The sequence below is a fragment of the Oncorhynchus masou genome, chromosome 11, assembly GCF_036934945.1.
Source record: "Oncorhynchus masou masou isolate Uvic2021 chromosome 11, UVic_Omas_1.1, whole genome shotgun sequence".
Lineage (NCBI taxonomy): Eukaryota > Metazoa > Chordata > Actinopteri > Salmoniformes > Salmonidae > Oncorhynchus > Oncorhynchus masou.
The window spans coordinates 45,929,991-45,944,957 of NC_088222.1; the positions used below are offsets into that span (position 1 = coordinate 45,929,991).

Genomic DNA, 14,967 nt, shown 5'->3' on the forward strand with positions numbered 1-14,967 from the left:
TGAAAGCCTGAACCACTGCTTTTAATCAGGGCAAGGTGACCGGAAACATGACCGAATACAAACAGTGTAGCTATTCCCTCCACAAGGCAATCAAACAAGCTAAGCGTCAGTATGGAGACAAAGTAGAGTCGCAATTCAAAGGCTCAGACACAAGAGGCATGTGGCAGGGTCTACATTCAATCAAGGACTACAAAAAGTTATCCAGCCCCTTCACGTACCACGATGTCCTGCTCCCAGACAAGCTAAACAACTTCTTTGCTCTCTTTGAGACACGACACAGCCCGCTACCAAAACCTGCGGGCTCCCCTTCACCGCAGCCAACGTGAGTAAAGCATTTAAACGTGTTAACCCTTGCAAGGCTGCCGGCCCAGACGGCATCCCTAGCCGTGTCCTCAGAGCATGCGCAGTCTAACTGGCTGGTGTGTTTACAGACATATTCAATCAATCCTTATCCCAGGCTTCTGTTCCCATATGCTTCAAGAGGGCCACTATTGTTCATGTTCCCAAGAATGACTATTGCCCCGTAGCACTCACTTCCGTCATCATGAAGTGCTTTGAGAGACTAGTTAATGATCATATCACCTCCACCCTACCTGACACCCTAGACCCACTCCAATTTGCTTACCGCCCCAATAGGTCCACAGACGACGCAATCACAAACACACTGCCCTAACCCATCTGGACAAGAGGAATACCTATGTAAGAATGCTGTTTATCGACTACAGCTCAGTATTTAGCACCATAGTACCCTCCAAACTCGTCATTAAGCTCAAGACCCTGGGTCTCGACCCCGCTTTGTGCAACTGGGTCCTGAATTTCTTGACGGGCCCTCCCCAGGTGGTAAGGGTAGGAACCCTGCTGATCCTCAAAACTGGGGTCCCACAACGGTGTGTTCTCAGCCCTCTCCTGTACTCCCTGTTCACCCATGACCGTATGGTCATGTACGCCTCCAACTCAATCATCAGGTTTGTAGATGACACTACAGTGGTAGGCTTGATTACCAACTACGACGAGACTGTCTACAGGGAGGAGGTGAGTGCCCTCGGAGTGTGGTGGGAGGAATATAACCTCACACTCAACATCAACAAAACAAAGGAGATGATTGTGGACTTCAGGAAACAGCAGAGGGAGCACCCCCCTATCCTCATCGACGGTACAGTAGTGGAGAGGATAGTAAGTTTTAAGTTCCTCGGCATACACATCATGGACAAATTGAAATGGTCCACCCACACAGACAGCGTGGTGAAGAAGGCGCAACAGCGCCTCTTCAACCTCAGGAGGCTGATGAAATTCAGCTGGTCACCAAAAACACTCACAAACTTTTACAGATGCACAATCGAGAGCATCCTGTCGGGCTGTATCACTGCCTGGTACAGCAACTGCTCCGCCCACAACCGTAAGGCTCTCCAGAGGGTAGTGAGGTCTGCATCACCGGGGGGGAAACTACCTGCTCTCCAGGACACCTACACCACCCGATGTCACAGGAAGGCCAAAAAGATCATCAAGGACAACAACCACCCAAGCCACTGCCTGTTCACCCAGCTGTTGCTTCACCGACTTTTTTTTCCATTTCCTCCATTTCATCCGCACTACTCGCTGTCATTTCCCCCACCTTTGGTGGGATGCTTATGTGAAACATAGCATTTAAATGTTGAACACCGTTCTGTCAAACTGAACGCAGCACAGGCAAATGCAATCAATCAACGCGCTATGTGGCATTGATCAACCAATGGTGTTTTAGATACCACCCGCACATATTTGTTTGACACCCCCTTATTATCATATTGGAGGAAGAAATACATAAATAAATTAAGAAATAATATAAATGAAAAAAGTGAAAGTGGGATTAATTATTGAAATAGTTATTTATCTATTTATGTGTGCATTCATTCATCCATTTATTTCTAATTACTGCAAATTTGGTTCTCCATACATTCCAATCTTGTTTAGCATTATCTAATCCAAATATGGCATGATTCCACTATTTGTATCCGTTTGCATCACTGTCAATTAGCGACTTTTATTTGGAAGGTGAACCCACAAACGCACATGAGGATGACAACTGTCGGTTACCATAGCAACGGAGTAACCAAAAATGTTCTTCTTGTGAAAAAAGTGTATGTTATCCCCATAAACATCCATAAAAATGATTTACAAGCAACATAAATTACTAACCCAAAAATTTATTAGAAAATAATGATTTTTATTGTTAGATGTGACTCCATAAACCTATAATGTTAGCCAGCTAACTAGCTAGTCATGTATGTGCTGATGTTTCACCCTGCAGGCTACGACCCCGCCCACAGCTGACCCCGCCCTGTTCTATGTGCAACAAGAAGGCGTACTCATGGAGAATGATTGATGCCTCTACTGGCAAAAAGACCATATTAGCATTGGCATTGAGGGCTTCCACCATGTTAATGTTGTCAACTGGGTGGGACTTAAAACTGCATTGGCTGATCGCTCCTGTTGACCCTGTTGATGTCCAACTGGGTCATCAGAAGGGATCAGCCAAATCGTGAAAAAGAAAATGGACTTCTTCAAAATGAATCTGCCCATGCTGTCACAGACGCTATAATGGCAGAGACACAAAAATGAGTCCTCTATCTATCTCCATGTGGGTACTTTACTTTTTAGGACATTTGTTGGAAGGATGATGAGAGAGGGAATTTAGCTGTGCCGATGAGGTAAATGACGAATTAAGGGGAAAAACGACCGCATGCACTGGCAGAGCGTGGAGGTCAATGAAAGTATGTTGAGCATGGGCACAGAAAATTAAACAGAAAATTAAAAGATGGAAGAAGGTAACATCTACCACTACACCTGACGAGAGTGAGGATGGGTGGGAAGAGGAAGTCGAACGAAAGGAATCCAGTATGGCAGGAAAACATAAAAGCAAAAGGTGCAAACAAGCAACATTACCTCTACACCTGACAAGAGTAAGGATGAATTACCTGGTGGCAGGTGCGGTGAAGACCGAAAAGATAGAGTCTCACCCTAATGATGACAACGATAATTCTGGCCAAGTGGGAGTGAGATGTTTGGAGAGAATGGATCCTTGCAGTCTGGAGGATCCATATGTGGTGTCAGGTACGGTGGAGAAAAGGTTAGGGACTGTTGAGTTGGTGAAAGTAACTCAAAGTGAACTCGTGATGATTTTTTGTGGTTATACCATCATTACGTGTTGAGGAGGAGCAATTGAAATGGAAGATTCCCGGTGTCTGTGACGTCCCCAGTTTGCTGCGACGTAAACCTGGTAGAGATCGTGGTGAAAAAGAGAAGACATTGTCTGTTTTGCTGATTTTTGTATGCAGAGTCTTTACCCGGCAAAGTTGAGTTAGGATGTGCCTTGAGAGATTTTGTCCCAAACCCATTACAGTGTTTTAGGTGCCAAGCTTATGGTCATGTTGAAGCAATTTGTAGGAGGGAGATTCATACATGTGAGAAGTGTCCAGGAGGGCATGAGACAAATGAATGTTTAGTAAGAGATTGTGTGTGTTAACTGTATACAGTTGCAGTCGGGAAGTTTACAAACACTTAGGTTGGAGTCATTAAAACTTGTTTTTCAACCACTCCACAAATTTCTTGTTAACAAACTAGTTTTCGCAAGTCGTTTCGGACATCTACTTTGTGAATTATACAAGTAATTTTTCCAACAATTGTTTACAGACGGATTATTTCACTTATAAATCACTGTATGACATTTCCAGTGGGTCAGAAGTTTACATACACTAAATTGACTGTGCCTTTAAACAGCTTGGAAAATTCCAGAAAATAATGTCATGGCTTTAGAAGCTTCTGATAGGCGAATTGGCATAATTTGATTCAATTGGAGGTATACCTGTGGATGCATTTCAAGGCCTAACTTCAAACTCAGTGCCTCTTTGTTTGACATCATGGGAAAATCCAAAGAAATCAGCCAAGACCTCAGAAAATGAATTGTAGACCTCCACAAGTCTGGTTCATCCTTGGGAGCAATTTCCAAACGCATGAAGGTACCACGTTCATCTGTACAAACAATAGTATGCAAGTATAAACACCATGGGACCACACAGCCGTCAGCAAGGAGGGCATTCTGTCTCCTAGAGATGAAACGTACTTTGGTGCGAAAAGTGCAAATCAATCCAAGAACAACAGCAAAGGACCTTGTGAAGATGCTGGAGGAAACAGGTACAAAAGTATCTATATCCACAGTAAAACGAGTCCTATATCGACATAAACTGAAAGGCCACTCAGCAAGGAAGAAGCCACTGCTCCAAAACTGCCATAAAAAAGCCAGACTACGGTTTGCAACTGCACATGGGGAAAAATATTGCACTTTTTGGAGAAATGTCCTCTGACAAAAATATGACAAAAATATAACTGTTTGGCCACAATTACCATTGTTATGTTTGGAGGAAAAAGGGAGATTCTTGCAAGTCGAAGAACACCATCCCAAATGTACAGGGGTGGCACGGGGGTGGCAGCATCATGTGCTGGGGGTGCTTTGCTGCAGGATGAACTGGTGCACTTCACAAACTTTATGGCATCATGAGGAAAGAAAATTATGTGGATATATTGAAGCAACATCTCAAGACATCAGTCAGGAAGCTAAAGCTGGTTTGCAAATGGGGTGGCAGTGTAGCCTAGTGGTTTGAGTGTTGGACTAGTAACCGGAAGGTTGCAAGTTCAAACCCCCGAGCTGACAAGGTACAAATCTGTCGTTCTGCCCCTGAACAGGTAGTTAACCCACTGTTCCTAGGCTGTCATTGAAAATAAGAATTTGTTCTTAACTGACTTGCCTAGTTAAATAAAGGTAAAAAAAAATGACCCCAAGCATACTCTCAAAGTTGTTGCAAAATGGCTTAAGGACAAAAAAGTCAAGGTATTGGAAGCTTCTATAGAACATTTGTGGGCGAGCAAGAAGGCCTTCAAACCTGACTCAGTTACACCAGCTCTGTCAGGAGGAATGAGACAAAATTTACCCAACTTATTGTGGGAAGCTTGTGGAAGGCTACCTGAAACGTTTGACCCAAGTTAAGCAATTTAAAGGCAATGCTAACAAACACTAATTGAGTGTATGTAAACTTCTAACCTGTGCTGAAAGAAATAAAATATGAAATAAATTATTATCTCTACTATTATTCTGACATTTCACATTCTTAAAATAAAGTGGTGATCCTAACTGACCTAAGATGGGGAATTTTTACTTGGATTAAATGTCAGGAATTGAGTTTAAATGTATTTGGCTAAGGTATATGTAAACTTCCGACTTCAACCTTAAATGCATGAATTGGGAGGAAGTAACCGGCCTCACAGTCCACTACAGTAGGTGGCGGTGTGGGCAACTCACTGTTAATTTCCTCCAATATATATTTTATGAAGAAGTTATTTGAGCTCGAATTTGGTGTCCCCTCCAACTTTCGGATCTTTAATATCCACCCGCACAGTAGGTGGCGGTATTCACATATTCTTGTTGCGATCGCAATTATACCAAAGAAGAAGAAAAGGCTAGCGAACCAAACGCAACAGAACCAACATGGCAGAAGGTATATGTATTTTTACGCCCTTTCGTTATTAGCTAGCTAGATGCGGGTTAAATGTATTACAGGAATAGCTGAATGTCTATAAGATATTTGATTTAATGGGGATTTGCAGTGTTAAAAAAAAAACGACTGTCTCTTTTTCTTGTGCATTTAGCGGCTAATTTTTATTTGCAGCTAGCTAGGGGTTGTAACTAGTTACTACAGTCACAAAGTTGTACACCCCGCCCATTTCTACAATGTATCTTCTTAACATGCTATTTGAAATTGAACCTTAACTACACTGCTAACCAAAACCTTAAATAAGACCCAAATGCTACGTTTATTTTTCATGAATTGTTACGATATAGCCAATTATAACAGTGCTTCTGCTATCTAGTGGAAACCCTAGCGAGCTGGTAAGGTGGTCTGGTGTTGATGGTGTGATTTGGGCGGAGAAAGCATCTTGCCAGCAATACTTGTGAAGCTAGACACTTTAAGTCGCGGGGTGTTTGAACACAATTAACTGGATTGGTATATCTAAAGAAAGACGAATTTGATATGGGAAGTGATTATACACTTCCTACGTTAGTTTTTCGTCAATATTGTAGTTAAAACTAACGTTAACTGTACAACTCGACCCCCACAAAGAGTACATTTATGTCGAGAATAACGTTAAAATGTAGCTAGCTAGTTGGTTACTTAACTTGAGTTGCTCAATTTGGTGTTGCATTATTGAACGGTTTTCTTTTTATTTTAGCTAGTGAGCTAAAAGTATAGCTGCCTATATTGTATGAGTTTGTGGGACAGATGGCAATTAACGTTAATCTCGACTGAAGATAAATGTAACTCGAGTCGCCAACAAATTTACCCGATTTGACACAGTACAGTGAACAAATTTTGAATAATGTGACTTCCGCCAGTTTTATTTTTTTGCTCATTCAACTGTGTGGCAGCCTTCTCGAAGAGTGCATATACAGTAGGTCTACAGTACATGCTAACTAACTACTCCGTGTCAATTATAACGCTACACCAGCAGGTGTTTGTGTAGCTCTAGCACGTCATGGAGTTGAGTAAACTCAGCTAGTGTTTGTGCTGCCTAAAACTTGCATGGATTGATTTGGTTAAGTATTTCCCTTTTGTCATGCTAAGCCAGCCAATAATTTTTTTATGAGCAAACGTTAGATTGCATAAGCTTGTCACTCACTTGTAGTCCCAAGTCATGTGTACAGTTGGATAAGGCTGTAGTTTTATTGCCCCTAAAAAGGTTATTCTAATGATGCCCGTAACTGCTGAGTTGAAGGTAACAAGCTTAAGATATTCTCTCTTTTCAAAATGAATGGAATCTTATGAATGAAGTGTGACAGGTATGAGTGGCACTTGGGTAAAGCATGCATTTAGATTGTGACTCTGAACAGTTTTTTTTGTTCAACAGCTCAGCCTATCTTACTTATTACATCAGTGAACCTTTCCTGTGGTCGTTGATCAGTTGGTACCGCCTTAACATGGACTATAGCCAGCAAGCTAGTGTTAGCCTTACACTCTGACTCGAGGGAGGGCAACAGTTATGTGCCGCCTCAGCATTCTGTTTCCACTCAAATTTAGGGAGAAAGGGGAAGGAAATGGGAGAGGGAAGTAAAGTGCAATTCTGGGCTGAGTGGGCTCAGATGTGTACTAAACCCTAATGTGAAACATCCATAGCCTATATCCAGACAGGAAGCTGCCTTGCAAAATACTAGGTCTTCTTTAAACAATACAGCCTCAATTAGGGATACTTTGGCAAGAGAAAATAACCATGTATCCATCCATTTTTTTTAAAGTGAGTAATGTGAGTAACCATATAAAGTGAGTAACCATAAGTGAGTAACCAGATAAATAAAAGAAATCACAACCGCTATGATGGAAACAGGAAGTTTTGGTACACATTTTATAAATGCTGACAGATCATTTGTTCATTTGACATGGTGGGATATATTTTTGTGTTTGTAAAATGTATTATGGGAGAAATGGTGACAGAAACTCCTTTATGCACAAATATTTTATATAATAACCATCATATCGAATTATTAGGCTACAGATGAAATAAGTGATGATGAACTTCACATGGTGGTGAAAGTGCACGGTATTAACTTGACGCTCCTTTCAAATAAATGTTGAGGATCTTATTCTGGTAACTTGATGATCGACGCTTGACTGCTGCTTGACAAATACAAATATTCTCCATAATTTCATTATGTCGGCTAACCTACCTGCGGAGCCTACCCACACTGTATCTGCGAGCTGTTAGCTGGAGCGCACATGCCAGTACCAGAGTATGCACACTGCTTTTTTCGCAACAGTTTTTGTGACTACTATTGGTAGAGTTTTAAAAAATGTGATGGAAACCCTTTCAACATTAGATTTTTATTCAGTACATGAACACTTAAGCGAAAAAGTACATTTTGTGTACACTATGTCATCACACACCGATTTTTATCCTCGACAAGTCAGTTTGTTGGAAACATACCACTTGTGGGAAAAGTTGCATATTTTCTTTATGCAGATTTGGAATATTCTCATGAAAATCTGTTGCCAATTGGATGGAAACCTAGCTAATGAGACTTTCCTTAATGTGCTGTTTGGTTGTACAACAATTCCTATTTGTCTTAATTTCCTTAACTGGTTAATTAAGCAACACAAAGCATTGTGAGACAGAATGTGCTCAAGCAAACCTTGCTTTTAAGCAGCTTTCTTCTTCTCTTCCCCTCCTTTATCTCTTTACTCTCTCTGTGACAGAGGAGGTGGCCAAGCTGCAGAAGCACCTAGCCCTGCTGAGGCAGGAGTATGTGAAGATGCAGCAGAAGCTGGCTGACACAGAGAGGCGCTGTGCCATGCTTGCTGCTCAGGCCTCTGTCCAGGGCTCCACCAAGGCCTCCGTAGACGGGTCAGAAGACACCTTCATCAGCCGCCTGCTGGAGATTGTGGCTGAGCTCTACCAGCAGGACCAGTACAGGTGAGGGGAGGTGTGTGTGGGGGCATGTAGTTTGTGATGTATGCAGCGACATACTGCAATGGTAACACCCCGTAAGAGGACCTGCTTTATCATTTCTCCTTTGCTTTCTTGAGGTGGAAAGCCAAGAACAAGAAAATAATTGCACTTGATGTGATATCATTGTTCAAAATCGCATTGATTATACCAAGGTTTTAGATTTTCTGATTCACAGCTATCTACAGAAATCCTGAGAAATTATGCAATACTTAACTAGTTATTTTAGCGATGAACATATTCTTTCTCACTTATGTTGTGTTTGTTTTCATGTTTGTAGTGATCTGAAGGTGACGGTTGGAGAGATGACGCTCAACGCTCACAAGTTTGTCCTGGCTGCTCGCAGTGATACCTGGAGCCTGACTAACCTGGCCTCAACCTCCAAACTGGACCTGTCTGGTGAGCGACCCTCCCTGCTGTCACACTCACGTCACTATAACCCAGAATGTAATCTCAGTAAACCCAGAAGTAAAATCTCACATTAATTTGGGTTGCTACGCCATGAACTTGCTGCGCAAAAAAGAAGTCGCCACCCTCGAGTCCTTTGTGTTCACAGTTTTGGGAAAATGCACCACAAACGGTTCCTTCCAGCAACTGCATTAAAAGCAGTTCATTCATAGTGTAGCTTTTAGTTCAGTGGCGTTATCTTTCATTCCACTCGGGGTAGTTAACTCCGTTTCTCCCATGCTGGGTGTTCCAGATGCCAAGCCGGAGGTTGCCATGGCGATGTTGCGCTGGGCCTACACAGACGATCTGGAGCTCAGTGAGAACGATGCCTTCCTCATCGACCTGATGAAGCTGGCCAACCGCTTCCAGCTGCAGCTGCTCCGAGAGAGGTAGGCAGGGGCTGAAACACATTGGCTGTGTTTGAGAGCATCAAATTCTGCTTAGTCACTGATCTGTTACCGACTGTCATCTCATTCACACGTGAAAACACTGGGGGTTGGAAGTTGTTCTAAAGCCAAATGGTGTTACTGGTGGTTTACTGCCTTAGGGCACATGTGCTCTTTGTGTTTTTCCTGTCTTCTAGGACAGCTATAAATGCATTTTCCAATTGACATCAGTGTTCTCAAACATTACTTTTGTTCTCTTGGAACAGGTGTGAGAAAGGGGTGATGTCATCTGTGAATGTGAGGAACTGTATCCGGTTCTACCAGACTGCTGAGGAGCTGGACGCCACAACACTCATGAACTACTGTGGAGAGATTATCGCCAGCCACTGGGCAAGTCTCCACTGTCCAACTGACTGTTAAATGTTCCCCTGACTATCCAACTGTGGACAAGACTGTCTACGGGTTCATGGGAAAGTCAGGCCTGGGATTGAAGGGGCTTGAATCAATACACAATTAATTTAATCTCTCAGATGACGTCCCGAAGTGCTCGGCCTGATCATGCATCACTATACTGTGATCTCAATTTACAGTGCTATTGATTATCCTCTAGCTCCCATCTGTATGATCTGTTACATACTTAACTCTCCTTAACCTCATCTAAAACTCTGTTTCAAAACACCTTTAAAGGGAAGATTGCAGGATTAGGTTGCTGTTAAACATTCTAATTAGTTTAATCCTTCAAACTAAAAGTTCCAATGTGACATATCACTTGACAATTGTATTTTTGGGAAAACCGTCTATTTTATGTGAATTTGACCGAAGCCACGTCGGAAAATAGTTTAGAAAAGTGACGTAAAGAGGAGCAATAAGCAGGAGTGACGCAAACCACTGTCCACATAAGACGGTAAAGAATGAGTCCTATTGTTTTTGCAAAACTATTTCGGCACATTGAAAAAAGCCAATCTATCATCTGACCCTATCCTCTAATTTCATTATTCTGTATCGGGGGGGGAATCTTACACAGCGCACAGGCTTTTAGCATAGACCCTTTTCCACCCCTGTTGGCTTACCCCCTTCTAGCTAACCACTAGCAGCCTGGAAACACATCACTTGTTCAGCACATCAGTGTTTATTGTACTGTTACAGAAAATCAAGATAAACCTTTACCATTATAGTAGACATTAAACATCTATAACCAAACTGGCTAAAACTCTGTAGTTGGCCAATGGTAGCTATTTCTAGCCACATGCCAACCTGAGTGCTACTACTAGCAGTAGTAAATCCAGGGATAATTACTGACACAAACATTGCCTTCCATGATATCCTGCATGTTATATCGGCCAATAATGACCAGGCAATTCAGCAAAAGTAAAGACGTGAACAATGACATTGATCCAATTGGTATTTGACCATTATTTTCTGCAGAACGTGCAGTATTCTGATGTAGCTAGCTTTCTATCACCAAACACCATGCTGGATCCGTGTGAGTGGGCCAGTTAATTTTGCATGGTCAATTGCCAAGTCCTTTTTTATCATCTACTAGTAACATGACAACTCTTTGGGGACTTTACAACTTACTTACCCGATTCAGCTTCATCACTGAAGCCACCCTGTTGTGCTGTAACACCATTGGCGTCAGTGGACTTGGAGCCTACAGCTTCATGGGGAATCCACTCTTCCACTATTGGAAGCCGTCATAATCATTTGAGCCCGAACATTTTTTTTTTCTCCCCGATTTCATGGTATCCAATTGGCAGTGGGTCTTGTCCCATCGCTGCAACTCCCGTACAGACTTGGGAAAGGCGAAGGTCGAGAGCCGCGCGTCCTCCCCGAAAGACGGCCCCCGCCAAACCGCACTGCTTCTTGACACAATGCCCACTTAACCCGGAAGCCAGCCCCATCAACTGGCGACCATGTCAGCGTGCATGCGCTTGGCCCGCCACAGGGGTTGCTAGAGCACAATGGGACAAGGACATCTGGGCTGGCTCAAAGCCTCCACTAACTCGGACGACGCTGGGCCAATTGTGCGCCGGCTCATGGGTCTTCCAGTCGCGACCGGCTGCAAAACAGCCTGGAATCTAACCAGGATCTGTAGTAACACAGGAAACCCTGTGAGCCCCAACTGTGACTGAAGGGCCAGGAATTCCCATGACCCAGTCTGCCTGAAGTGGTAGAACTTTCTTCTCGCATTTCGACCAAATGTGCATGCCGGTGAACAGTGTACTGCCGCCACCACCACGCCTTTCTTCTCTTGAAGTCAAAGCCGCAATGTACAGTCGTGGCCAAAAGTTTTGAGAATGACACAAATATTAATGATCACAGTTTGCCTCAGTTTGTATGATGGCAATTTCCATATACTCCAGAATGTTATGAAGAGTGATCAAATGAATTGCAATTAATTGAAAAGTCCCTCTTTGCCATGCAAATGAACTGAATCCCCCCCAAAACATTTCCACTGTATTTCAGCCCTGCCACAAAAGGACCAGCTGACATCATGTCAGTGATTCTCTCGTTAACACAGGTGTGAGTGTTGACGAGGACAAGGCTGAAGATCACTCTGTCATGCTGATTGAGTTTGAATAACAGACTGGAAGCTTCAAAAGGAGGCTGGTGCTTGGAATCATTGTTCTTCCTCTGTCAACCATGGTTACCTGCAAGGAAACACATGCCGTCATCATTGCTTTGCACAAAAGGGCTTCCCAGGCAAGCATATTGCAGCCAGTAAGATTGCACCTAAATCAACCATTTATCGGATCATCAAGAACTTCAAGGCGAGGGGTTCATTTGTTGTGAAGAAGGCTTCAGGGCCCCCAAGAAAGTCAAGTAAGTGCCAGGACTGTCTCCTAAAGTTGATTGAGCAGCGGGATCGGGGCACCACCAGTACAGAGCTTGTTCAGGAATGGCAGCAGGCAGGTGTGAGTGCATCTGCACACACAGTGAGGCAAAGACTTTTGGAGGATGGCCTGGTGTCAAGAAGGGCAGCAAAGAAGCCACTTCTCTCCAGGAAAAACATCAGGGACAGACTGATATTCTGAAAAGGGTACAGGGATTGGACTGCTGAGGACTGGGGTGAAGTCATTTTCTATGATGAATCCCCTTTCAGATTGTTTGGGGCATCTGGAAAAAAGCTTGTCCGGAGAAGACAAGGTGAGTGCTACCATCTGTCCTGTGTCATGCCAACAGTAAAGCATCCTGAGACCATTCATGTGTGGGTTTGCTTCTCAGCCAAGGGAGTGGGCTAACTCACAATTTTGCCTAAGCCATGAATAAAGAATGGTACCAACACATTCTCCAACTTCTCCCAACCATCCAGGAACAATTTGATGACGAGCAATGCCTTTTCCAGCATGATGGAGCACCTTGCCATAAGATAGCTAAGTTGCTTGGGGAACAAAACAGGATCTATTTTGGGTCCATGGCCAGGAAACTCCCCAGACCTTATCCCATTGACAACTTGTGGTCAATCCTCAAGAGGCGGGTGGACAAACAAAAACCCACAAATTCTGACAAACTCCAAGCATTGATTATGCAAGAATGGGCTGCCATCAGTCAGGATGTGTCCCAGAAGTTAATTGACAGCATTCCAGGGCGGATTGCAGAGTTCTCGAAAAAGAAGGGTCAACACTGCAAATATTGACTCTTGGCAAAATGTGTTGAACAGAACATTTGCTTTTAAACAGCAACATTGAAACACTGCTGAAAAAAATCGTAGGGGAAACACTGCAACTGGTCATCTGTTCTGTCTCCTTGTGTCCAGTCTGTGGGGTGTATCCCATATATTTTAAGTCCTGAGGCCATAACTGAGTTATATCTCTGCGTGTGAAGAAGCCCATTGTCTTATCACCTCATTAATCCTGTGCTCAGTGGCCAGATCCCTGTGATTCTCAAGTTTCTGTTAATGACTAGGACCAAGGAAATTACTTGTCATCTTTCTTCAGTTGACTGACTCCTGTTATTGCTGCTGCTGACTCTGTCTGACTGTGGTGGCTCCTGAAGCCTCAATTTGCTGTTTCATTATACTTATTACTCTGGTGTAGGCTTTGATTAGAGGTTTGGACTGAGGAGATAGAACTGATTTCAATATGAATATAATTTGGAACTGTCAGGTGTTTTCATCCAACACAAAAGAAAATGGTAAAGAAATTAAATATAGAATAAAAATGCATCCACCTGTCTAATTGTAACACCTCCTAGATCATATAATTTCTAGAAGGTAAAAAGCCCCTCAAGACCACTTACAATGGGAATGTCTATTCAAGTAATGATATTTATAGGACCCAGATGACAGAGCTTTTTTCATATAAAAAAACAAACAAAACTCCCATCTTTGTCTCAACAGGATGACCTAAGGAAAGAGGACTTCAGCACTATGAGTGCTCCGCTGCTCTTCAAGATGATCAAGTCTAAAACAGATTTCCCTCTTCACAAAGCCATCAAAGTTGAGAGGGAAGACGTGGTCTTCCTCTACCTCATTGAGATGGACTCGCAGGTGAGAGAGCTTCACATGTTTTCCTCTGAGAAGTAATTTCACTGAAGACCATTATGCTGTTATCTCAGCTGGAGCAGGACCTATATTAGGGATGGGGGATATGGCCTAAAAATCATGCCCCATGGCCGATTCAATATATATTACATACATACATACATACATACAGTGGGGCCAAAAAAGTATTTAGTCAGCCACCAATTGTGCAAGTTCTCCCACTTAAAAAGACGAGAGGCCTGTAATTTTCAGTACAGGTACACTTCAACTATGACAGACAAAATGAGAAAAAAAATATCAAGAAAATCACATTGTAGGATTTTTAATGAATTTATTTGCAAATTATGGTGGAAAATAAGTATTTGGTCACCTACAAACAAGCAAGATTTCTGGCTCTCACAGACCTGTAACTTCTTCTTCAAGAGGCTCCTCTGTCCTCCACTCGTTACCTTTATTAATGGTACCTGTTTGAACTTGTTATCAGTATAAAAGACACCTGTCCACAACCTCAAACAGTCACACTCCAAACTCCACTATGGCCAAGACCAAAGAGCTGTCAAAGGACACCAGAAACATAATTGTAGACCTGCACCAGGCTGGGAAGACTGAATCTGCAATAGCTAAGCAGCTTGGTTTGAAGAAATCAACTGTGGGAGCAATTCTTAGGAAATGGAAGACATACAAGACCACTTACAATCTCCCTCGATCCAAAAGTAACAAAGCCTACCATCAGTAACACACTAACACACTACGCCGCCAGGGACTCAAATCCTGCAGTGCCAGACGTGTCCCCTGCTTAAGCCAGTACATGTCCAGGCCCATCTGAAGTTTGCTAGAGAGCATTTGGATGATCCAGAAGAAGATTGGGAGAATGTCATATGGTCAGAATATAACTTTTTGGTTAAAAACTCAACTCGTCGTGTTTGGAGGACAAAGAATACCGAGTTGCATCCAAAGAACACCATACCTACTGTGAAGCATGGGGGTGGAAACATCATGCTTTGGGGATATTTTTTTGCAAAGGGACCAGGACGACTGATCCGTGTAAAGGAAAGAATGGGCCATGTATCGTGAGATTTTGAGTGAAAACCTCCTTCCATCAGCAAGGGCATTGAAGATGAAACG

General features: G+C 42.9%; 1 protein-coding gene across 3 annotated transcripts in view; it reads left to right on the top strand.

Annotated features, from left to right (window-relative positions):
- The first annotated feature begins 5,474 nt into the window (after positions 1–5,474).
- The window catches only part of LOC135548741 (rabankyrin-5-like), a 48,681-nt gene continuing 39,188 nt past the window's right edge, over positions 5,475–14,967 (top strand). For 2 of the 3 annotated variants that reach the window (XM_064978626.1, XM_064978628.1), the window contains exons 1-6: positions 5,475–5,528; positions 8,277–8,493; positions 8,807–8,925; positions 9,227–9,362; positions 9,626–9,749; positions 13,699–13,848. In XM_064978626.1, the coding sequence (XP_064834698.1) occupies positions 5,519–5,528; positions 8,277–8,493; positions 8,807–8,925; positions 9,227–9,362; positions 9,626–9,749; positions 13,699–13,848 (756 nt within the window). In that variant the 5' untranslated portion in view covers positions 5,475–5,518. Of the gene's footprint in view, positions 5,529–5,568; positions 5,921–8,276; positions 8,494–8,806; positions 8,926–9,226; positions 9,363–9,625; positions 9,750–13,698; positions 13,849–14,967 lie in introns of those variants that run through there. The other variant, XM_064978627.1, reaches the window with a different exon arrangement.